General features: G+C 36.3%; 1 protein-coding gene across 2 annotated transcripts; it reads right to left on the bottom strand.

The window, feature by feature from the left end:
* Positions 1–25312, bottom strand: LOC148278692 (uncharacterized). 2 transcript variants are annotated; one of them, XM_088231036.1, is made up of 10 exons: positions 25141–25312; positions 23474–23630; positions 22761–22876; positions 20415–20530; positions 17188–17354; positions 15285–15485; positions 11497–11646; positions 7526–7612; positions 3263–3367; positions 1–937 (listed from the first exon to the last, which is right to left on the bottom strand). In XM_088231036.1, exons 1-10 carry the CDS (start codon positions 25149–25151, stop codon positions 587–589), a joined length of 1461 nt encoding a protein of 486 aa, XP_088087162.1. In that variant the 5' UTR covers positions 25152–25312; the 3' UTR covers positions 1–586. The 2 variants fall into 2 exon arrangements, with proteins under 2 accessions (XP_088087162.1, XP_088087161.1); XM_088231035.1 differs by having other exon boundaries at positions 436–937; positions 11470–11646; positions 25141–25283.
* Between the last annotated feature and the right edge of the window lie 656 nt (positions 25313–25968).

The raw sequence follows: 25968 nt of genomic DNA on the forward strand, positions 1-25968 counted from the left end.
TTTTTTAAATTTTATTTGACAATGAAGTTTAGAGTTTAAGTGATATTTAAAAAAACTAAATAAAAAGCAAATTTATAAAAATAGAAGTTAGATTACAACAAGTCTTGCAGCTACTGAGCGCATGGGCGGTTGAAGTTCTAGACCCCATTTACTAAATTTAGATATTCGATAGTTGATAACATTTACATAATATGATAGCTAGCATCACAAAAAGTCTTGCAGCTACAAAACGCATCGACAAGTGGAATTTCAACAACATAAATAAATAATTTAAAAATTCAATAATAATACATCGATCAAAGAACTAGTAAGTATGGCAATTAAGTGAACATGAACAGCACAAAAAGTAAATGATAAAAAACTAAATAAAGATGACAGATCATAAGCCCTGTAGATGCCAAGACTTCTAAATTCCCGTCTCTAAAATGTTAGTATTGGCAGCTGCCTAGGGTCGAATCCAGTCCTTGTCTACAGGAATTTGGACTAATTTTTTTAATGAAATCCCGGTACGTTTTCAGTGGCATGTTGTGTTCCCTTGCATGAGAAATCTGCGTCAATCGTGTGCAAATCACGCGTTCCTCGCGGGTCACGCGAAGTAGTACAGGGGCCAGATGTGCCAGTAGTTCATGTCCTTGGTCGGCGCTTCGTAGCCCTGCTCGTGCGTCCGCTCCGCCGCCACGTTCCGGCACCGGTCGCCGGCGCCCGCGCGCGGCCTCTCCGCGTCGAGGTCGGCGACCTTCGCGCCCGCCGCGAGCTCCTTCTCGGCGGATTTCGACGCTCCTTGGCCTTGTCCGGGCGCCGTTTCGATTTCCTGTTCTTTCAGACCGCTCAGAAGCCGTAGGAACTCTTCTGTGTGTCGGTCACTCTGCGATTTTGACTTCGAATCGTCTTTACGAACCGCGGAATCCGATTGTATGTAGGACTTGAGCGAGATGGGCTGGAAACAAAAAATAACAATATTATCAGTTTGATCTTATTTTTTTATTATTATTATTATTTATTTTATTTAGTTCTATGATTAACATAGTCTAATATATATTTACAACACAATATTTACATCTATACTTATTCAAACATTATTTGTCACTATTACAAACTGAGCTTCTATTGACAGCGACAAAATCACTGATCACTGATCATATATATAGTTGGATAATTTATAAAGCGCCATTTTTGTGAAAATCACCTCAAGCGCGCTGTACAATTAATAAATATCCCAGTACGTCTTGCAGCTACAGAGCGCATGGACGGCTGGGATTCTAGTTCCTCGTTTTCAATTAAGATCAATCAAAAATTATAATAGATAGGAGCTAGATTACAGGACGTCTTGCAGCTACAGAGCGCATAGACAGTTAGAAATTTAGCCCTCATTTACACATTTTAAAAATTGACAAATAAATTTAGTGTATTACAAAATAATAATAATATGAATAGTAAAAAGGAGTAAGATTACAACACGCCTTGCTGCTACTAAGCGCATAGACGATTGAAATTCTAGACCCCGTTTACAAAATTAAGGTATTTTAAAGTTGAATGAATGATAGCTAGATAACCAATCATCGTGCAGCTACAAAGCGCATGGATGAGAGGAATTCCAGCAAAGTTAAAACAATATCAATAAATTTATAAAAAATAGAGTATAGTAGTAAATTGGTCAAGTGTTCATACCAAGAATTAAGCAATAAAAAACTAAATAAATCAAACACTGTTTCAACTCCATGGTTAACAAAGGGAGATAGATGTCCTGTACCGATCAAATTGATTTAATCAGTTTTTTTTTTTATGCAAACATGAAACTCTGTTTTCATAAATTGATATAAAAACGCTAAAACAAGCCTATTATAGTGTGTTTAAGACAATTCTTTTTTTATTCAATCCGGGCCTCATGTCTGAGGATGGTGATTACGCCTGACTCCAGGCACGGCTCGTCTGTGGACAGTCTCCCTCCATCTGGAACGTCTTGTGCTCTTCTATAGGCATTCGTCAGCGATGATTCTGATAACTCGGTGACTGTGCCGCTCCATCTTGTCGGTTGACGTCCACGCGACCTTGTCCCTTCGACACTTCCCAGGAGAATTCCTGGAAATATGCCCGAAGAACTGCAGGATTATTTTCTCGCACATGGATATCAGTCTCTCTCCTATGTCCAGTTCCTGGAGAATAGATGCATTCGTACGTCTAGCCGTCCACGGAATTCGCAGCACTCGCCGCCAACACCACATCTCGAAAGCTTCAAGCTTAAGCTCAAGACAATTATTCACTAAAAATTAAGACGTTAAATACTTTTTTTCATGAACAACATCAAATGAAACAAAAATTCTACCCATCTCTGTAGTGATCTAAATAAAAATATACCTACTCCCCCTTGGGATAAAACCCAGAATTGTGTGTGTATAAATATGTAAATATATATACACATACCAAAAATAATATTGTGTAAACAAGATCTGGTCAAAAAATTAAGTAAAAATAAATTGCAGAGTCATCTGCAGGCGATTACTAGTAATTAATTTAACTCGGATAGAGTCTTAGCTACATAAATAAAGTAATTTGCTTTAATACTTAACCTCAATATCAAATACATAGATGGCGCTCCAAACGCGCTAGCGAAAGCTTTCCTTGTTTCATGACATATATACAAAAACCAAAAATGTCACCGATATGGATATTCGCTAATAAGCGGAATGGGGAATGTTGTAGTACCTACATAAAAGTGGCCACTTGAACCCAACCTATGACAGGTCATAAGCCCTGTAAACGCTCGAATATCCATAATCTTGAAACAAAAATTCTACCCATCTCTGTAGTGATATAAATAAAAACATCAAACGAATTATTTTTTCATTCGATCAATTTACATTGATCAATTTGTCCCATCTCTAACGCTTTTGCAAAATGATGTAACCTTGTAAGAACTTTGTTAATAATTTAGTTTATTTTAGTTTTAAAGCTGATTTTATATATTTATGTTGATTTATATGTCAAGCTTTGTATTAAAAAAATTAATTAACATACCAAATGCGAATGATTTTTCGTGTGTCAATAATCACTCCTTAGACGTTACTACAAAGTTATGTCGTCACTTCTGCTGACAACTGTCATTCTAATCTAGTGTTCGGGGAGCGCTGGATTTTCACAAGTTTTCCTCTGCCTGAATCGATTTTCTTCGACATTTATTTTCCCTTATACAAAGGTCCGATAGCTTCATTCTGTTCCTTATATAAAATGTTTTCCATCTCTGTTGAAACTTGCTAAAAATTACCTCATCTTTAGATTCGGGATGCTCTTCATCCGACTGCGCCAATTTAAAAAGATCATTCTCGGTTTCCGAAGTGATAATTGGCGGGTCCAAATCAGCTTGCGGTGCCTAGAAAAAAAAATTAATATTTTGAATCCAAATACGCAAAAAAAAACCACTGCGTTGTTCCGTGAGCTGAAGACAGAGAAGACAGAGAAGACAGAGAAGACAGAGAAGACAGAGAAGACAGATGCCACTGTTTTTACCTGGACTTTGCGTCCTCTACATTTGCAGATCTTCTCATGCACCAACATTTATTTATTTATTTATTCATATTTTTTCTCATAGAATTAAGAATAGTCCAGAAACCGCATACGCAAATCAAACAGAATGCAACCCAACTACTCATAAACGAGTAGGTTTACGTTTTGACCCATTAGTTTCTTTGTAGACGTCGATCTGTACGCAACTCCTGATTTGAATTCAACTATGCCGTGTTGTGAAATACTGCTAGGATCTTAAAGAAACAGGATGCAATCACATTTCACGTGTAATTATCAAATGAATGTGTTTGTCACAAATGCATTACTTAATTTTTATAAATTTAATTATTTTTTCATCTGTCAGATTGTCGAAGAAACAAAATGGAAATTTCGCGAGTGTTGCCAGGGTAGTAAAAATGCTAACCCTACTTTGCTCATATAATAAGAGAAATAATGAAAATTGAACCTCGGATTAAACAACGCCGTGGTGGAAATTTGGCCGACATTATCTTTAAAACATAAAATATTATTTAACATGATATAAAAATATCCGTTTTATGTAAAATAAAATTTGTTTTATATTTTAAGTTTAAAATTCATTAATTCAATTACTCTTATTAAATGACCCTTTACTTAACTACTCTGTTGTGTCAATCAATTTTTCCGAGTGCACAATAAAATTTTAGAAAAATTAACAAATATTTATTTTTTTACCTTGCATTTGTGTTATGGTTATATTCTTCGCGATCTGGCAATATTACTCGCGGCGAAAGTGTGTCTAAGTGGGGGAATTATTGGACACAGTTCGATGTATTCAAATATGATTCTACGATCCTTATGGACTATTCTTAATTCTTTGTTTTTTCTCTTACAAACTATAATCTATATATATAAATGAATCGCCGTGTTGTGTCTCGCAAAAACTCGAAAATGGCTTGACAGATTTACGTGCGGTTTTTTGCAAAATTTTCTAATTTACATACTCGAGGTTTACAAACAATAACATCTTCAATATATTGAGTAGAAAAAAAGTTAGAAGCAAATATGTGTTTTCATCGATTTTCCAGGGTTGCATTCGACTGAAATGCAAATTCCAAAAAATTTGGAGAATGTTGTTTTTTTGTAAATTAAAAAACTTTGTATTTTAACGTTTTCAAACATCAATCATTTTCAATGGATACTGAATTTATTAATTTCCTAACAATTTCTTCATATCAACATATTTTTAATGGATTTTTAGTAATGTTTAAACAATTTTAACAGACATTCGAGACATTTTTGAAAAACAGATTCTTACACGGAATGCACCACAGGCATAGAGTTTGACATTTGCAAAAAGAATTCTTTATTTGAAAAATTATTATTTCATGTTTTGGAATTCAACCAGAAACAAGTACCAAGGTACCTACCTATGTAATTAAATCCAATATTTGAATATTAAAAATGTTTCGTTTTGGAATCCAATCATAAACAAGTAATTAGGTACTTACATATCAATGAAAAGTATTTTTCCTTTTATCCGGAAAGTTTTTGCGCGTTTTAAGGATACGGTCATTTTTATTTTATTATTATTTATGTATTGACGGACTTATACAGTCCATTCCACAATGGTAAACACATTTTCTTATACTAAATACAGGTACAAATTAATGAAATAAAATACAACAAAATAAAATTAAAGCTAGGACAAAAAAATAAATAAATTACTACAAGACAAGATCTGGTCTGTCTTAGTTCTTTGTTTTGGTTTCGAATTAAATGTCAAGCTCACATCAAAACACGGCTGGCGATTAAAGAATGACTAATTTCGCGTTGGGCATGAGGTGAATTTTAAAAGGCTCAGGGTAAAATGCTGTCTGACTTTTCTTCATCAACACGCATTCACGTATTTTATCCATAGATTTAGGCACTAGAGTAGTGATTTTGCACGACTTTGATTTGAGTGCGATGAGGCCTCTTAGCCAATCATACGAATACATAAATAGCTTAAACAAGTCCAAAATAAATATCGTGTGTAATTAATTACGAAAAAAATGTTTGTTCGACCAGCTAATAGCAGGCAAGCTAACGTTCGGGCAGGACAATGTCTGTCGGGTCCGCTTGTTAATAATAAAAATAATGTGCCTCACTGGGGTTACCCGTGCCGAGGACACTTAACAATATACTTTTTTTAAAAATATTTTTACATTTGAGAATAAACACAGAAGACTAACTTAATAAACAGAGATAATTAACAAAATGTTCAGACAGTTTTAAACACTACGTATTTATATTAATAATTAATTTATGTACATCTATATTATTTATTTACAAAACGCACAATGAAAGAACAAAAAACCTAACATAAGCTATACACTTGTGGAGCAGTTGATTCAATATTGGTTTGGGCGAATGAGACAATCCATTTTACTTCTACCCAGCTCCACTATCCATTTTTTTATAGCCTTTTTAAACATTTTCTCAATTTAATGGTTTTAATGGATAGTGAAAGTAAGTTGTCGATTTTATTTATTTATTTATTAATGGACAGTGTCCATGTATACAATTTATAGGGCTAAAATATTACAATAAAATAACACTTTTAAAAAAGAAAAAAGCGTTGACAAACATAAGGCAGCGAAATAATGTGGCGAAATGTACATTCAGATGATAGAATTGAAGGAACGTGGATGTACAAACATAGACAGAATGATGAATGTTACACAGTTGGTAAAGTGGCCACTTAAACCAGCTAATGACAGGTCATACACCCTGTAAATGTTTAGACTTATATATTGCCTTCTCTAAAATATTCTTCATCTCTGTTGTAATATGTTAATATTAACAGCTCCCCAGGGAGTTGAATCCAGTCCTTGTCTACAAAAATTTGGACAAACTCAAAATATTGTCAAGAAATCCACCTGGTCCATGAAGAAGTATAGAAATGGAAAAAAAACATTTTCAGGCGTTGCCTAGTCTAGTATGCAGGTGAAATAATTCAATTAGATGAATCTCACCCGCATAAATAAAGGTTTCAGCTCTTTAACTTTACAAACATCAACAGATGAAAGAATTGAAGGAATACAGATATTCAAATATGGGCAGAATGGTGAATGTTACACAGTGCGTAAAGTGGCCACTTAAACCAGCCAAAGACAGGTCATAAGCCCTGTAAATGCCCTGTAGATGACTTCTGTATTAAATTCTCTAAAATGTTTTTCATCTCCGTTGTAATAGATTACAAAACTGTTAGCCACATAAACTAATGGCAGGCCACAAGCTCTGTGAGTGCCTAGAATTCCCTTTTCTTCTCTTAGAAGTTTTCAATCGCTGTTATAATATGTAATTTTTATAAATAAACTTGCGACAGACGTTGTCCTGCCCGAACGTTGGCTTGCCTGCTATTATCTTGAAAATTAAACTTTTCATCTAGGTACTTGTTTGTGATTTGATTCCATAACTAAAAATTGTTGATATTAAACAAATATTGAATTTAAGTAGGTACTTGTTTGTGGTTGAATTCCAAAACATAAAATAAATATTTTTTCAAATACGGCATTCTTTTTGCAAACGTCAAACTCCGGTCTTCTCAGCAACAGAGGGGTGTACTTACGTAGGAATGCGGTTTGTTTTAAATGTATTGAATTTTATATTATTTTAGTGTTACCGAAAATCCAAAAAATATATATAAATGGGTAGAAATTATAAGGAATTTAAGAAAAGAATCTGATTGAGATCCACAAAAAACAAATGCTGTTTGTAAACATTCAAAAACAAACTTTTTTATACGCAAAAAAAACACATCTTTCAATTTTTTTTGCTAATGCGTTCTCCTCGAATGCAACTCTGGTAAACTTTTTACACGTTTGATTAAAGATTTTAATATCTACGAACATGCACAGCGCAAAGATCTATATTTCTCTGAAAACCGCACGTAAATCGGTTAAGCCGTTTAGGAATATGGTGACATCACATGTACAGAGGAATTATATATCAAAAGATAAAATATTTTTTTATTAATAATTTTTAAAATGGGTTGACTTACTTCTGTAGCAAAGTGGTTCAAGGCAGAAAGTGGCGCAGGGTCTGTTATTGTGATCTGGACGTCCACCTTTGCTGGTGACGGAGTATTCTGTAAGGAAATTATGGCTTTATTAGATTATGTTGTTCGAGTCAATCTAAGTTAGGTGTCATGTGAGCTTTGTATTGTTGTTTTTTTACAGTATACATGCGAGGGCGGATCGATAATGAAGCTACCTAGCGCTAGATGGCAGCACAAACACAAAAAAGATTTTTTTTTTCCAAATTGCGATCTGTCAAACGGCAGCTGTTAAAATGTCACCCAAATTCATCGATTAGTTTATTTGTTGTAGTCGTTTGAAGTAAACAACTTTTGTGTTTCTTGACAAAAGGAAAAAAGCGAATTTGGTGCAGTGATTAAACACGATTATTTGAAGGGGAAAACGGCGAAAGAAACAAAAGAAAAGCTCGATAAACATTACGGTGAGTCTGCTCCGTCAGATTACATGGTCAAATATTGGATTGCTGAATTTAAACGCAGCCGAACGAGCACTGCAACAATACCATCAACGGAAAGGCCAAAGGAGGTGGTTACTGAAGAAAATATCAAGAAAATCCTCGATATAGTTATGAATGATCGCCGAGTGAAGTTGCGTGAGATTGTTGAAATGGTAAACATCTCATATGAGCGTGTGTTCAACATTTTGGATGAACATTTGCATATGAAAAAGCTATCGGCAAGATGGGTGCCGCGTTTGCTCAGTGTCGAACAAAAACGAGTTCGAGAGACCACTTCGCAGCGGTGTTTGGACATGATAAAGCGTAATCCTGTTGAATTTTGGCGTCGATTAATAACTGTCGATGAAACGTGGGTGCACCACTGTACACCTGAAACCAAAAATCAATCCAAACAATGGGTGGAAGCTGGTGGAAGTGCTCCGAAGAAGGCAAAGGCAGTGAAATCGGCTGGCAAGGTTATGGCCTCTGTATTTTGGGATGCACTCGGAATATTGCTCATCGATTATCTCGAAAAAAGATCCACGTATCCAAGTATTATCGCGCATTATTGGATCAATCGAATGATGCAATCAAGGAAAAACGATCACATTTAAAGGAGAAAAAAGTGCTCTTTCTTCGAGACAACGCACCGGTTCACGCAGCATTAGATACGATGCTGAAATTACGTGAAATACACTTCGAATCGGTTGATCATCCGCCTTATAGTCCAGATTTAGCTCCTAGTGACTTTTTCCTGTTTCCAAACTTGAAATAATGGCTCGCAGGGAAAAGATTCAGCTCAAACGAAGAAGCGATTACCGAAACTAACGCGTATTTTGAGAGGTTCCCGAAATCGTATTATTCAGATGGTATAAAAAAGTTGGAATATCGTCTATATGTCTTTTGTTTTTTTTTTCTCATGTACTCGTATTTGAAATTATATAAACTCTTATGGATAAACAACTAAAACAGTGTAAGTCACTCTCCAAGCGCAAGAGTTAGTCTCTTTTTTTGGAGAGTTACAGTGATAACATTTACCAGATGTGTAAAAGTAGATATGTATAGAATTTTTAAAAACATTGTGGCGCCTCCGTCATAAACAATCCTCAAGGACCTACCGAGGAGCGAAACCACGCAAGCGAACGCAACTCGTTAAGTTACCAGCCTGCGGTTCGATACCCAGCCGGAAGTAGAGGGCGACAAGAACAAAGGCTATAAAAGGCGCGAAGTTCAAGGCCCGTCCTTCTCTCCTTGTCCGAAACTCGACTGCAGTACTTCCTCACATAAAATTAGTCTTCTACAAAACACGTGTTAGATATAAATTCGAAGTAAGTTAGATTTTATCGAACGTGTAATAAAATATCTTTGTATTACACGCCAGTTTTCTCATAAAATAAATAGTGTTATCCGTGTAAGTAAGCCGTTCTTATTTCTTGTGTGATAATATATATGTGAATCCTTTTCCCCGCCACCTTCTGAAAAGAACGTAGTAGGGTGTCGAGCGAGAGGTCATAAGGTACCGACGGGACCGATTGCAGGCTCCAGAAGGGACACAAGGCCCCGAGCGGACAGATGCAGGTAAAAAGGACGATTGCCTAATCCTACCTCACGCACACGCCTGTGCGTATAAAAGTTACACACAGCGTGTGCAGAGACCCCGACAGGTAAGCCAAAGGCCGCAGACCACCCCCACAACATGTACGTTTTATGAAATTTATTAATAAAAAAATAAAAAAATTAGACAGCTTGGAAATCTTAGAAATTAAAAAAGCGATAATCTGTAAACAAAGTATTGTTATATCCATTCTATGGTCTACTAGTAAATGGCCTTTTAGTGGATCATTAATTATTTTTTTATTTTATTTTTATTTTATTGAAATAAACGGCACTTAGTGCCTTTCACATATTAGTTACAAATACAATTAAATATACATACATGTAAGCATAATTATAAGTAATACAGAGCATTTAAAACAATATTATTAATTTAGAAAGTCTAAGAAATATAAACTATATAAAATAATAAAATATTACCAGTTGTAGAATTATTTATATATTTTTTTTTTTATCAATATTCCTACAGAGATGAGGTAGAATTTTTTTTTTCAAATTCAGGATTATCGATATTCGAGCGTTTACAGGGCTTATGACCTGTCATTGGGTGGGTTGAGTGGCCACTTTACGTACAACATTCCCCATTCCGCTTATTAGCGAATATCGACAATGATAAAAAAAAATATATATATATATATACCTACTTCCCCTCGGGAGAAATCCAGATTTGTGTATGTACAAAAAAATACACATACCAAAAAATAATGTTGTGTAGAATTATTGATAAAAAAAGATAATTTGGTATTAGAAATACTTTGAACCAGTTAAAAAAATAACTAAGAAGTAATTTTGAATAACATTAAAAAAATATATATATATGTATTATTATTGAAAACTAATATTTAGGTAAATAGTATATGTTTATGTATAAAAATATATAATGATGTAAAAAAAATGATAAAGAGAAATATTTTTTACTTATAAATTAATTAAGAAAAGAAACGAAAAAAGGAAAAAAAAAACACTAATAAAGAAGTTTAAAACAAATTTTTAACAAAAGTAACAAATAGTTACCTAGAACTATTACCAATAAAATAAAGAAGAAGAGCCGTTGTTCTATATGTAATAAATTTCATGTGAAATGAGTCACCAATGTCCTGGTACTCATTGCCTAGAGAGTGAAGTCTATTGATGACTGCATTTTGACCATATGATGTCGAAGTATTGTTGCCACTGTATCGGTAGGTTTGCCGAGTTGTCCTTTTTGGTACATTAAAACTAATTAGTGATAAAAGTGCAGGGGTTTCAAACATGGAATGGATTATTTTATATAAATTTAATAAATCAGTTATAACTCTCCTGTCACTTAGTCTTAATAATTTCAAAATAAACAGTAACAAATCATAATTTAAAAATTCAATACCAACACCTAATTTAAAATTTATAAATCGTAAAAACTTATTTTGGACCTTTTCAATACAATATTGGTGCCTAGAATAATGAGGAGCCCAGATTGTAGAGTTGTACTCCAAAATGCTTCTTACAAGTGACGTGTACATTATTTTAAGTACACCAATATCTTTGAAATATTTAGTGGTTCTGATAATGAAACCCAACATTCTTAGAGATCTATTACTAATGCTCTTAATGTGACCAATAAATGATAATTTGGTATCGAAAATAACACCTAAATCACGTATTTCGGAAACGGATACAAGTTCAGAATTGCCAATAGAATAATTAAACATTATTGGAAACTTAGTCCTGTGAAATCTCATGATTTGGCATTTTTTTACATTTAGTTGGAGTTTATTTGTTGAGCACCACGAAAATAGTTTATTTAAGTTATGTTGGATAGTAATACAATCATCAATAGTGTTAATTACTCTAAAAATTATAATACATTGCTAAAACTACCAAATAAGCGCTGTTCAAGCTGCCCACCTGCTTGTGGGCCTTCCTGTAGCCGGCGGCCGCGGTCCTCATCCGGGCCAGGAAGTCGGGGCACGCGTGCCCGGCCACCCAGGCCTGCATCGCCGAGGGAATGGCCGTGCCGGGGTCGTCGAAGTACGTCAGGCTGAACTCGATGCCGGGCTGGGGACGAGACGGCGAATATAATGCTACCTGTAGCCCAATCACGGATAACTATCGACGTGCTTAAAAACATGCCGAGCATTTATTATATAAATAAAACACGAGTGATACTTTAATCCGCAAATTTGGAATATCCAGTGACCGGTTTCATCGCTTTCGCGACATCTTCGAGACTGGTATCTTTATTAAAAAGTTAAATGTATTTATACAGAACAGAGGTAAGGATAGATAATTCAAAGTTATATGTAAGTAAATTAAATAAAGTTATTTTTATCTTAAGGATCATTATCAACAAATTTTCTATGGGTTAACTAATGAATTGATATAATGCTATTTTAATGAGTTTAATTTACTAATGACTTTTTACCCTTTGTTTTTCAGAAATCATTATTTACAAAACCACACTCACGAAGGATGAGACACCAAAAATAAAATAAAATACTTAAACTCATTAAAATAGCATTATATCAATTCATTAGTTAACCCATAGAAAATTTGTTGATAATGATCCTTAAGATAAAAATAACTTTATTTAATTTACTTACATATAACTTTGAATTATCTATCCTTACCTCTGTTCTGTATAAATACATTTAACTCTTTAATAAAGATACCAGTCTCGAAGATGTCGCGAAAGCGATGAAACCGGTCACTGGATATTCCAAATTTGTGGATCAAAGTATCACTCGCGTTTATTTCTATAATAAATTACAATGAACTTCCATCAAGAATTTTCACTTACAAACTTAAATGTTTTACATGCTAAGCATTTGAGCGATCACAATGAACATGCTTAAGTTATTGCAGCCATAAGTCAACGCGTGTGTAATCGCTTTGGTTCTTAAAATATAGCATGATTAGAATGACAGTTGTCAGAAAAAGTGACAGCATAACTTTGTTATAGCGTCTAAGGAGTGATTTATATTGACACACGAAAAATCATTTGTATTTGGTATGATAATTAATTTTTTTAATACAATGCCTGACACATAAATCAACATAAATATATAAAATCAGCTTTAAAACTAAAATAAACTAAATTATTAACGAAGTTCTTACAAGGTTACATCATTTTGCAAAAACGCTAGAGAGGGGACAAATTGATCAATGTAAATCGATCGAATGAAAAAATAATTCCTTTGATGTTGTTCATGAAAAAAAGTATTTAACGTCTTATTTTTAGTGAATAATTGTCTTAACACATTGTAGTCGGGCGCTTCGAACAATAGACTCTAGCCTATAGCGGGTGTTTTTCGCGATTAGCGCAAAAATATATCGCTTTCTTAAAATTGACACAATTTCTAAACCAAATAATATTTTCGATCGAAATTTTCAAAGAAATCATATTTGACATTTGATCATCAAAAATAAATAAATTTAGGTAAAAAGTGGTCAATAATTGGTTTTACTTTGCATAATCGGTCGGAACTATCTATGATTTCTTCATTGTTAGAAAAATGCCACGCTTTCCATATCTGCCGAAACCGGTCTCTGGACATCGTTTTAGCAAAATAAGGAGTTTCGGTTGTTGGTTCAGTAGACCAGTACTCGTCCCTTATATCCTTTGAACTTGTCCCATCAAAATAATCAGCCCCTAAAACTTTTTCATTTCTTTCAAAGTAATATTTTTCCACTTTCCCGATTTTTTATATAATTTGTAATTATGTGAGTTTTGGTGGTAATATCTATTAGATTCGTTTATAAAATATTCAAACAAATCATCACCGATAAATAACTCTATGGCATCACTTACAGTTTGAGGACAATGGACATTTGAATTCAAACCGCGGCGGCCTAAAAACGATTCCAGAACTGGAGGATTATCAAACGATGACCACTCGTCCACATCCTCATCTGAGCTCGTCTCCGAATCAGAATCACTTTCAATAGTGCGACGGTGAAACGTTCTAGGTCTTGGTATTTGTTCATCATCACTCGGTTCTTTGTCTGACAACTCTTCAATGTCATCATTCCATGAACAATTAGATAAATTGTCGGCATACACTTCATCGTCACTATCATTGGCTTGTAAAGACATTTTTGTAGGGGTAACGTCCTATACAATGCTAATATATTCAAATAAGAAAATACCAAACAGTAAACAAAACAGTGCGAGCGGTATGAAAAATAGTCCAATACGTGAAATGACTCAAACTAAACTGGAGATTGAGATCGCATAAAACTCTAGATTTCTGGCGACGCCTTTACAAGTGGCACACTAGCCAATCCGGACAAGGCATCTCAAATAACGTCGACAGACTGTCGCCTAGCACCCCAGGTAGCAAATCACCCTTCAAGGCGTTTTATTTCACGCTGATAACAAACCCGTTTAATGCCGTTTCCCGCCAACAACCGACAGTCGACAAAAACGGCATTTGCCGTGTCCCGCGGTTGACCGACAGTCCGCGAAAAACGGCAAATGCCGTGTCCCGACGACAATGTGTTAAGCTTAAGCTTGAAGCTTTCGAGATGTGGTGTTAGCGGCGAGTGCTGCGGATTCCGTGGACGGCCAGACGTACGAATGCATCTATTCTCCAGGAACCGGACATAGGAGAGAGACTGATATTTAATACAATGCTTGACATATAAATCAACATAAATATATAAAATCAGCTTTAAAACTAAAATAAACCTAATTGTTAACGACGTTCTTACAAGGTTACATCATTTTATATAAATCATTTTGATATAAAATATGAAATTATTAACATATAAACAAAGAATATTTTACAATACAATGATATTTGTTCATAAAATTATAAACTCTAATAAAAAAACAGAATTTTGGAAAAAAATTGATCGGAACCAGCGTGAACACGATCACAATACTAGAAAATAACAAAATTAGACTTCCATTTAGGAAAAAGGCAAAGTCACAAAATTCCATTTTATTTAAAGCAATTAAAAAGTATTACGAAATGGAAAAAAATATTTATGAAGAAAAAAACATATCAAAATTTAAAATAATGGTCAAGACATATGTGATAAACAATTTATAAATTAAATATATTTGCAATGTTATTATTAGAACACACATAACAATATGTATGATATGTGTGCCCTATTTTAAGATTTAAATAATAAATAATAATAAACATTAAATGTAACAAAAAAAAAAAATAAATAAATAAGAATTTCAAGTGACAAAAGAATAATTGTTAACATTTGCGTTTTCCATGGAGGTAATAAATTAAAATAAATAAAAATACCGAATGTACACTCCGAGCCATCCACGCACACACACGAACGCACATATAAAACAAACACAAACATATACATTACATGCGGCACATATACATAGCATAAACCACTCAAGATGTACATTCAGCAACTATCCCAAATAATCGACCCCATGAAGAAATTTTCTGTACAAATGCAACGTGCAGTTAGAAATGTCTACATCAATACTGAGTCCGTTATAATTTCTACAGGCACGTCTAATGAATGAATTCGAGGTATAATTGTTTTTACAAGTTGGTACATAAAAAAGGTAATTTAATCTAGTATAGCGAATCAACTATATTATTTGGAATGCCCTTTATACTAGAAAAGGATCCAGTAATCATTGTCAAACCCTCTTCTATGGGCGTTTTCCGGGCTGGGATCGAAACCAGAAGAGGTGAGAGAGTGCCCGTTACCTGGTCGAAGTCGGTGAACGGCCGGATGATCAGGTTGCTCCAGTAGCGCTTGACCCTGACCGCGCGGGTCCCGGACTCGGGGGCGTCCGGATGGTCGCAGGACTGCGAGCTCATGACGATGAGCTTCTCCCGGTCGCCGCAGTCGCCGCCGAGGTGGACGTAGCGACGGACGTACACGTAGTCCCGATTCGCGAAGAATCGCTGGAATCAAAATGCACACGCGATTCAGTTTTCATTTATTTACGGTCCGTGTTTTGAATTCCGATGAACCTCCCCCTCCCTGACGCGAGTCGCGAACGCAACGCGCGCGAAAGAACACACGAAACGTACTGCGAGCGTGACAAAACAAACAAACCATCACGCCGTTTCTCCGTGGGGGTAGGCAGAGAGGATAGAACAACTCGCTCTTTGATGCGCCTGAACTACTGAGCTCGATAAAATATCCCAACTAGAAACCTCAGACAAAACTGACTCTTTCATACCGATAACCATAGAACTAACTATGGTTTCCATTACCCTGTGCCCAGAATTCTCCAGTCTGCCAACAAACATACCAGTCTTGATTGCTTTGATAACAAGTTGTCTTCTTTCAAACGACCACTGAATCAAATGCAATTATAAACACCTCTCTCCGCGTCCACTCCCACGAGTCTACTATATTTATTTATACTTTAACAATGTTTGTATTATTTTTTTTTTATACAGAATAATGTTCCCTCAGCGGGGTGTCCCGTGCCGAGGGAAACATTTTACAAAATGTGAAACATGCCTTAGATTAGCTATTTAACAAAGTCAAAGTTGTTTTACATAAAATTGTGTCTTTCTACTTTCCTTTAAAATAATTGATGTATAAATACAACAAACAAACAAACAAACCATCACGCCGTTTCACCGTAGGGGTAGGCAGAGAAGATAGAACGCCATAACACTCTATCTTTGCATACAGACCTCGCTTCCTCTACATTTATACATCTCCTCATGTACGCACGCCGATCATTCCTACTTTCGACATGTCCATCTTCAACTATTTGATGGACTCGATCGTGCCATGTCTTTCTCGGCCTTCCTCGTCTTCTGCGTCCATCAACATTCGCATCGTAGATCCTTTCAGCCGTTCCTTCGCTGTCCATTCGCTCTACATGTCCAAACTGACGCAGCGCCCCTTTCTTGATTCTGTGGATAATGCATGTCTCAGCCGTACACAGTTCACGGATCTCGACATTTGTACACCTATCGTACATCGTTTTGCCACACATTCACTTGAGGGATCGCATTTCTAGGGCATTTAACCTACTTTCATAATTATTTTTCCAATTTCATGCTTCGCTCCCATACATTAGAGTCGGCACTAGAACTCCGTTGTGAACTGCTAGTTTAGCCCCCTGCGATAAACATTTGTCCCTTTCAAAAACCATCACTTTGGATTTATCAACATTCATAAGCAAATCGCTTTTCTTGCATACATCGTTGTCATTGGCTGGTTTAAGTGGCCACTTTAGACACTGTGTAACATTCGACATTCTGCCCATGTTTAAACATCCACATTTCCTCAACTCTTCCATCTGTTGACTTTTCAAAAATCTCAAAAATGTTTTCCCTCTCTGTTGCAATAAATTTAAATACAAGGAAATCCAGCCAGTCTGCAAGCATTTGGACATACTTAAATATTTTTCTTATAATTTACCGAAATATTTCAATTTTGGAGACCATTTTCAACGAGTTGTAAATAACTCACCATTAGAAAATGGAAATCAAGTTGGGGTAGAGCGGGGTTCGAACCTCGGACCTCTGATCCGCGAGTCGGCAACGCTGGCCACGGGACCGCAACCCGATTCCAAACGTTCACCATCTCAGTTGTAATAAGTTAAGAACTGCATTCTTCATTACAATTGCGATCTGTTACCGGCCACTCGGTCTCCCAGTGGATGACGTCCTGCTGCTGGCGGTGCCCGGCGGTCGGCGGCAGCGTGCGCAGCGCCAGCGCCGAGTCGTCCCAGCTGCGCCAGTACGCCAGGTCCGTGTGCATGGCCAGGAAGTCCTGCGCGCGCACCTCCGCGTAGCGCCCGTACACTGCGGACAGAGAAAATCATAGAAATTGAAAATAGACGCACTGTATTTACATATTTACTTAAATTATCAAATAATAAAGTAGACTCGTTCTCGGAGCAATAATGCGTAACCTAAAGAGAAGCCTAAACGTAGGAAAACCATTCTATGACTATTGGGTGTTAAATTAGCCACAGTTCGCAGCAAAAAAATAGGCCGTACTCAGGTCGAGAATCGCCAAATGGATATTAATTTGCATTGTAAATACTTTTAAATATGTACCTGTGTATTTTTTAATTTATTTTTTCTATAATTCGCCTATATTTATTTTATAAAACTGAAAATACATGTGTGTGTTTATTTATTTATTAATTTTATTCACAATATACTTATGTTACATTTATTGAGACATAAATCCCAACTCCGTGGAGCCAAAGTCCCGTGTTGAGTTTGTTTGTTTGTCCGTCACATCTCCGAGACGCCGAGTCGTAGCGGCCCGAAATTTGGACACGTCATTTAAGATGCGATTTCAAGGTTATTGTTGCTATTTTCGAGTAAAATTTTAATCGACCTCTACTCGATAAAGACTCAAATATGGATGCCTAGTGCGGCCCCGACATATTGCCCGTAATCAACTGTCATTATCAACAGTAAACATACTTTAATTCACAAATTTATCCCTTAAATTGAGAAAAAATAGTATCTGAAGTAAAGTAGATTTGCGGCAAATAGTCTCTAGAATGTATGATGTATGCCTGGAGAGCGAATTGGCGATGAACGAAAGTAAGTCAAAAGTGATGGTATTTGAAAGGGGAAGTGAGGTTACTGACTGCATAATAAATGTAAACAACGAATGTCTCGAGCAAGTAGAAGAATTTGCGTATCTGGGAAGCGTGTTTTCAAGAGATGGAAGAGTAGAAAAAGATGTTGAAAGAAGAGTGAATGCGGGCAACAAAATGAACGGAGCACTAAGCACAGTAATTTCTAATAAAAATATGCCAATCGAAGCTAAACTGGCAGTGCACAACGGAGTTTTAGTCCCGACACTTATGTATGGAAGTGAAACATGGAACTGGCAGAGGAAGGATGGATGAAAGCCGAGTGAACGCGGTTGAAATGCGATCTCTTAGACGAATGTGTGGGAAATCAATGTATGACAGGGTTACGAATTATGAAATCAGGCGAGAGTGTAAATCAGGCGGCCTCCGTGGTGTAGTGGTCAAGACGCTTGACTCACGCACGGGAGGTTCCGGGTTCGATTCCCGGTGAGAACACAAAAATTAAAATGTGATTTTTCTCAAGCCTGGGTGCTCTGTGATGTAATTCACCACTGTAATTAGGCCTCCTGGCCTGTTGGGGTGCAAAAAAAAAATGTAAAAAAAAAATCTAAGACAATTATAATTGGTAAAATTAAGAAAGGGTCTCTGAAATGATTCGGTCACGTGGAACGAATGGACGACGAAAGAATGGTGAAACAAGTATATATGGCGAAAATGAACGGCGACGTGAGACGAGGACGACCGAGGAAGACGCGGCACGATCAGATAAACCAAAATCTTAAGTCTGGTCATGTCAAAAGCAGACAGAACCGAAGGGCATGCATGACAAGATGTATGAATGTGGACGAGGCTAGGATTGTATGCCAGGATAGACATGTGTGGCGGTCCATTCACTCTGCCTACCGCTACGGGGAAATGGCGTGATGGTAGTAGTAGTAGTAGTGAAGTAAATATGTTGATGTAAGGAAAGTTTTTAAGCAACATAATACACGTGTCGGGACAACAAATGCCAAAAATCAATGTAAATCATGGGAAAATATTGGGAATCAATTCCCTGTGAAAACTGACTCCTTTAACAGCTTTATACGATGTTCCACTGTAATGGTCACCCTATTCAACCTATTAAGCTTACCCCCTCCCTCCATCCCCTCTTCTTTTTTCATTAATTCTCAAACAAAAGAATATTTTCATAATTTGATCAGTGCATGTGCTTATTAAAATGCATGTCGTGTTATTTATTTATTTATTTATTTATTTATTAACGGACATTGTCCATGATTACAATTTATAAGGTTTAAATATTACAATAAAAGAGTAGTTTAAAACATTTAAAGAAAAAAGAAAGAAGCATTGACAAACATAAGGGACATCGAGACAAGATCTGGACTATTTATTTAGTGCTCGTTTAAATCCTTGTAAACTTAAGCCAAAAAAGTCCAGGTGATCTTGTCTCGAGTTAACAATACGACAGCAGAATTAAGGCCATAGCTTGTTCTATGCTGATCGATGAACAGTACTTCATTGTTTCTCAATCTACAAGTCGGAATATTGAATTTTACTTGTCCCAGTAATGATGGAACATCGATTATACCATTTAGTATGCCGAACATATATATGGAGTCAATATTAGTTCTACGTTTTTGTAGACTAGAAATATTAAACATTGACTCTATTTCAGCGTAAGAATAATTACATCTCTCTAGTCCGAGCATCCACGCTATTTTTCGAAGCAAGCGATGTTGGACTGATTCAATGTGATTTATGCGATTGACATGGAATGGAGACCAGACCACTATTCTAGGAGGCATATTCTAGAAGAGGGCGAACAGTCGAGCAATAAAGAGTTTTGATTGTACGGACATTAGTAAAATCAGAGGATATTCTGTTAATGAAGCCGAGTAATTTCAGTGATTTATTGACTGTATTATCTATATGCTCGTTGTATGTCAGTTTATAGTCCAAAACAACTCCTAAATCTCTGATGGACTTGACTACATCAATTTTGGAGTTTTCTAATAGGTACTCGAAGAAAATTGGTTGTTTTGTTCTATGAAATGACATTATTTTGCATTTTTTAATATTTAGTTCTAATTTATTGACTTTACACCATCGGTTAAAAGAGTTAATGTCTGATTGAAGAAGAAAGCAGTTAGTGTTAGTTTTATATTTTTGTGCAACAATAATGGTGAAGGTTTTGCATGTTGGTTTGAAGAGACGGGTACGTCTCGAAACCGGTAGATATAGAAAAGTCGGTAAGTGGTTATGTACAAATATTTAATAACATTTATTAAAAATAGTTCTCTACCCTTGTAGGAGTACAGTCCATCGCTCTCTTCCCTCCTCCATATGACAATATCATCGGTCTCGAGGAACGGCTGCCATTGGCTGCCTTCGTCCTTCACAGCCCTGTTATTCTCACACCTGCGGACGAAACAGGTCGATTACCCAGATGGAAAATAGCTATCGATCGGTTCCTCGGCCTGGCATCTCTAAATTATGAGTTCAGAAAGAGCGAGAAAATATTTGAACAATTAAGAATGACCGATCAAAACTGAATGTTTTAGTTTAGGCTGAAAACGAAACATATTTAAACATTTAAATTTATTTTAACAGAGAGGGAAAAATTTTTGAGAAGGGAAAATGGAAGTCTAGGCATTTACAGGGCTTATGACCTGTCATTGGCTGGTTTAAGTGGCCACTTTACACACTGTGTAACATTCACCATTCTGCCCAAGTTTGAACATCCACATTTCCTCAACTCTTCCATCTGTTGACTTTTGTGAAGTAAAAGAGCTGAAACCTTTATCACGCGGGTGAGATTCATCCGGCTGAACCAAATCACCTACTAGGCAACGCCTGAAAACAATTTTTCAATTTTTATACTTTTTCTTTTACCAGGTAGTAATTCAACAATGTTTGATTATGTCCAAATGCTTGCAGACTGGCTGGATTTCCTCCCTAGGGAGTTGTTCATATTTAAATTTATTTCAACAGAGAGGGAAAAATTTCAATGAAAAAGTTCAGCCGGATGAATCTCACCCACGTGATAAAGGTTTCAGCTCTTTTACTTCACAAAAGTCAACAGATGGAAGAGTTGAGGAAATGTGGATGTTCAAACTTGGGCAGAATGGTGAATGTTACAGTGTGTAAAGTGGCCACTTAAACCAGCCAATGACAGGTCATAAGCCCTGTAAATGCCTAGACTTCCATATTCCCTTCTCAAAAAATTTTCCCTCTCTGTTGAAATAAATTTAAATATGAACAATTCCCTATGGAGGAAATCCAGCCAGTCTGCAAGCATTTGGACATAATCAAACATTGTTGCATATTTAAACAAGGCAAAAGTCACTTCAAAACACTCATAAAACTGCTCATATTCAATGAGTAGTTTTACGTTTTAGTCATTAGTTTTTCTGTAGATGCCAATTTGAATTCAATTACGCCGTGTTGAGTCGCTTTTAAATGTCAAAATACTGCTGGCATTGAAAAGGAATAGCGTCACATTTAATTTCAGAATTCGATTATTTTACCGTCTGTCAGATTTTAAATAAAACGAGGCGGACATTTTGTTAGTATTGCCAGGGTAGTCGAATTTTTCACCCGGCTTTGTATTAAAAAGCCTTAATATAATATTAATCTGTATTCATTTTACTTAATAAGTAAATGATTAATTAATGTTTTTTTTTTTACATTTGCCTAGTAAAAGAATCTGTTTTTTTTATGGTCCAGTCAGTAAAATATTTTTTGTGGTAAAACACAAAATTTTATGATATGATAATACAATGTTTGCGGTTTGGCAACATTAAGCGGCCACTTTGCTATTGGTGCGGAAAGGGAATGATGATGATGACGATATTTCACTGTTTCCAGACTGGCAACTGAAGAGTAAGACTGATCACATTACCTCCACGCAACAGACGACTGAACTACGTGCATTTAGTTTACAAATGCAGTGCCCTGTACACCACTGGATCTGAGTGTAAAGTGGCTACACAAACATTAAGCGGCCACTATGCTAATGGTGCGGAAAGGGAATGATGATGATGACGATATTTCACTGTTTCCAGACTGGCAACTGAAGAGTAAGACTGATCACATTACCTCCACGCAACAGACGACTGAACTACGTGCATTTAGTTTACAAATGCAGTGCCCTGTACACCACTGGATCTGAGTGTAAAGTGGCTACACAAACATTAAGCGGCCACTATGCTAATGGTGCGGAAAGGGAATGATGATGATGACGATATTTCACTGTTTCCAGACTGGCAACTGAAGAGTAAGACTGATCACATTACCTCCACGCAACAGACGACTGAACTACGTGCATTTAGTTTACAAATGCAGTGCCCTGTACACCACTGGATGCTGAAAAACCAATTTACAGAAGCAGGAAACTATACTTCCTCGTGGCATTTAATAATTAAAAGTATTTTGCGTTCAGAATTTTTTTAATTCACTCTTTCAAAAGATCTTACTTTGTTGCAACAGAGAGGAAAAACATTTTTGAGTCGAGAATATGAAAGTCTAGGCATTTACAACTCTGTTGCAACAAATTTTGATCTCTCAATAACTCCCTAAGGAGGAAATCCAGCCAGCCTGCAAACATTTGGACATACTCAAAATATTGCTTTTAAGGGATTATACTTACTGGCAGTAGTCTCTTTTCTTGATGGCTTTGTCTATGAGTAACCTCTTCTGGCATTTTTTGCATATCAGAGTGGAAGATTTCAGCATTTCTAGATCTGACATCTCCTTGGCTAACTCCTGATGAAAAATCATATGTATTAACACCGAAATACTTATGTCAATCGAACAGCGCATATCAAACTTATTTATCTATTTATATATACGCCCAATGGGCATTTTTAAGGACATATTTACACATGGAAAATGATTATAAAGGAAAGTAGAAAGACACAATGGTATATAGTAGACTCGGTGGGAGTGGAAGCGGGAGAGAGGCGTTTATAATCGAATTTGACTCAGTGATCTTTTGAAAGAAGACAACTTGTTGTCAAAGAAATCAAGACTGGTATGTTTGTTGGCAGACCTGAGAACTCTGGGCATAGGGGAATGGAAACCATAGTTAGTTCTATGGTTATCGGTGTGAAAGAGTCAGTTTTGTCTGAGGTTTCTAGTTGGGATGTTTCATTTTATCGAGCTCAGTAGTTAGGCGCATCTTAAATAGGACTAGAAGAAGGGATTTATTTCGACGGTCTCGAAGAGAAGATATATTTAAGGTAGTTTCTAACTCATTATACGTATGTCGGTCTCTGGATAAGCAGTGTTGGTTTGGACATGTGAAGCGAATGACGGCATGAAGATGATCTTCGATTTCAGCATGAAGTCTTCCGTACTTACGGCCATTCTGCGGTCTTCTATGTCGCAGCCGGCCGCCGAATGGGCAGCGGCCAGCGAGGACAGGAGGAGCGCCCGGGGGGCGCGGCGCGCCGGGCGCGGGGGCACCGGCGGCCGCCGGCGCCCTGCCCAGCGCCTGCCCAGGCTCTGCCACAGTATCCTGCAATCGAAGCCGGTTCCTTACTACTGCTACTACCATCACGCCATTTCTCCGTAGGGGTAGGCAGAGAGAATGGACCGCCACACACGTCTATCCTGGCATACATTCCTAGTTTATTCCACATTCATACATCTTGTCATGCGCGCCCTTCGGTTCTGCCTGCTTTTGACATGACCAGACTTGATATTTTGGTTAATCTGATCATTCCACGTCTTCCTCGGTCGTCCTCATCTCATGTTACCGTTAATTTTGGCCATAAATTATTAAATAATAAAGTAGACTCTTTTAACCTACTCTCCAAAATTAATCTCAATGTCCCCTTTCGCGTGACAAGAAATAAGTATTTATTCCATCTGCCAGTCTGTAGCGCTAACTACGCACAACACTCTTTCCTCTGTCTATATATTCTTGCTCAAACTATAATGTTTTTTTTTCATCTATTGATATATTTTACATGCCCCTTAATTTATTTAAAAATAAATTAAGACTTATTATTTCTGGCTGCGATACAATCCCACTTACTATTTAATGATGCACCCTCCTGAACACTTACTTATATATCTTTAGCTTTTTAATCTTTTTTTTTCTAATGAATATATTTTTTTATTAATATCCCTACAGAGATGAGGTAGAATTTTTTCAAATTCAGGATTATGGATATTCGAGCGTTTACAGGGCTTATGACCTGTCATTGGCTGGGTTAAGTGGCCACTTTACGTATTACAACATTCCCCATTCCGCTTATTAGTGAATATCGACACAGGTAACATTTTTTTGATTTTTGTATATATATGTTATTAAATGACCTTAACCCAGCCAATGACAGGTCATAAGCCCTGTAAACGCTCGAATATCCATAATCCTGAATTTGAAAAAATTCTACCTCATCTCTGTAGGGATATTAATAAAAAAATATATATCTACTCCCCCTTGGGAGAAATCCAGATTTGTGTATGTACAAAATACACGTACCAAAAATAATGTTGTCTAATGAATATGTTCTGTAACTTGAATTATAAAAATAAAACTTTTATTTTATTGGTTGGTTGGAAGAAATTGCCATTTGGCAATAAGCCCGCCAATGTACAAATAACATTATGTACAAAAAGTTAAATAAATAAATATGATGTACAAAAAGTTAAATAAATAAAAAATGAAATTGCACTGAATTTGTTGTGTTCATGTTTTTTTTACGAACAATTTACTATCAACATATAAAAAACAAATCATTACTGGGCCAGTGATCTTTTTCAGCTGTTTACAGTACGAAATTTATATAAATTCTTCGTAAAAATTCGCAATGTCCAGAAAATTATAAGTAAGAACGAAAGAATGAAAATTGCCCAGGGAAATTGATGGAATAACATGTTATTTTTAATCTTGTGTGTACATAAATAAGATAGGAATGTATTTCACATTTTCCCAATTGCAATTACATTGTGCTGCGGGCTATTTGGCAAGGAACAGGTCGCTAACTGGGGCGGATGGTGACATAACACGCGCGTCTCACCTGAAACTCATGGGGCGGCACCTGCGCGTATAATTTCACGAATCTCCAGACAGTCGGCGAGAGAATTGGCCGATCCTGGACTCCCGTCGCAATTCGACCCGAGGAAGGAAAATGTCAAATGACCCAACCTAACCTATTGTGACATTTCTCATCTCATGGAAAACTGCGCAGTGTTGCCAGACTCGAAATTAATTCGCAATTTTAACAAAAATGTCGGCCTCGTGGTGTAGTAATCAGCGCGTTCGCCTACCATGTTAGAGGTTTCGTTTTCGATTCCCGACATGATTGACATGAAGCATTTATTAAACCAGATTTGTATGCCATACACTTTTAAATCATTAAAAAAGGAATGGCCCACGCTCAGACGCTGAAGTCTTTGTGGGTTGTATTCCCGTGTCTAGTGTTGCGGACTCACGGATCAGAAGTCCGAGGTTCGAATTCAACTCTACCCCAACTTGATTTCCATTTTCTAATAGTGAGTTATTTACAAGTCGTTGTAAATGGCCCCAAAAACGAAATATTTGGGTAAATAATAAGAACGCAAATATTTCCTTTTTTTTTTAAAGTTTTTTTTTTTTTAAATTGTATTTTTGTAATTAAAATTTTATGTTTTATCTGTATTTATTTTTATATTTATCTGTATTATAGTTTATCTGTATGGAAAAATAAAAAAATAAAAAAACATTTTTACACTACAATACTAGAGTCCTTGGACGGAAGCGTAAGGCTAATAAACTTACCTTTACATCACAAAAAAATATCAAAATACGCTGCGATTGGTGTACCAATACAGTGCATTAAGCACCATAAGAAAAAGAAACGGAATTA

This window comes from Micrasema longulum, unplaced genomic scaffold (genome assembly GCF_059751315.1).
Source record: "Micrasema longulum isolate JH-2025_06_02 unplaced genomic scaffold, ASM5975131v1 h1tg000842l, whole genome shotgun sequence".
Lineage (NCBI taxonomy): Eukaryota > Metazoa > Arthropoda > Insecta > Trichoptera > Brachycentridae > Micrasema > Micrasema longulum.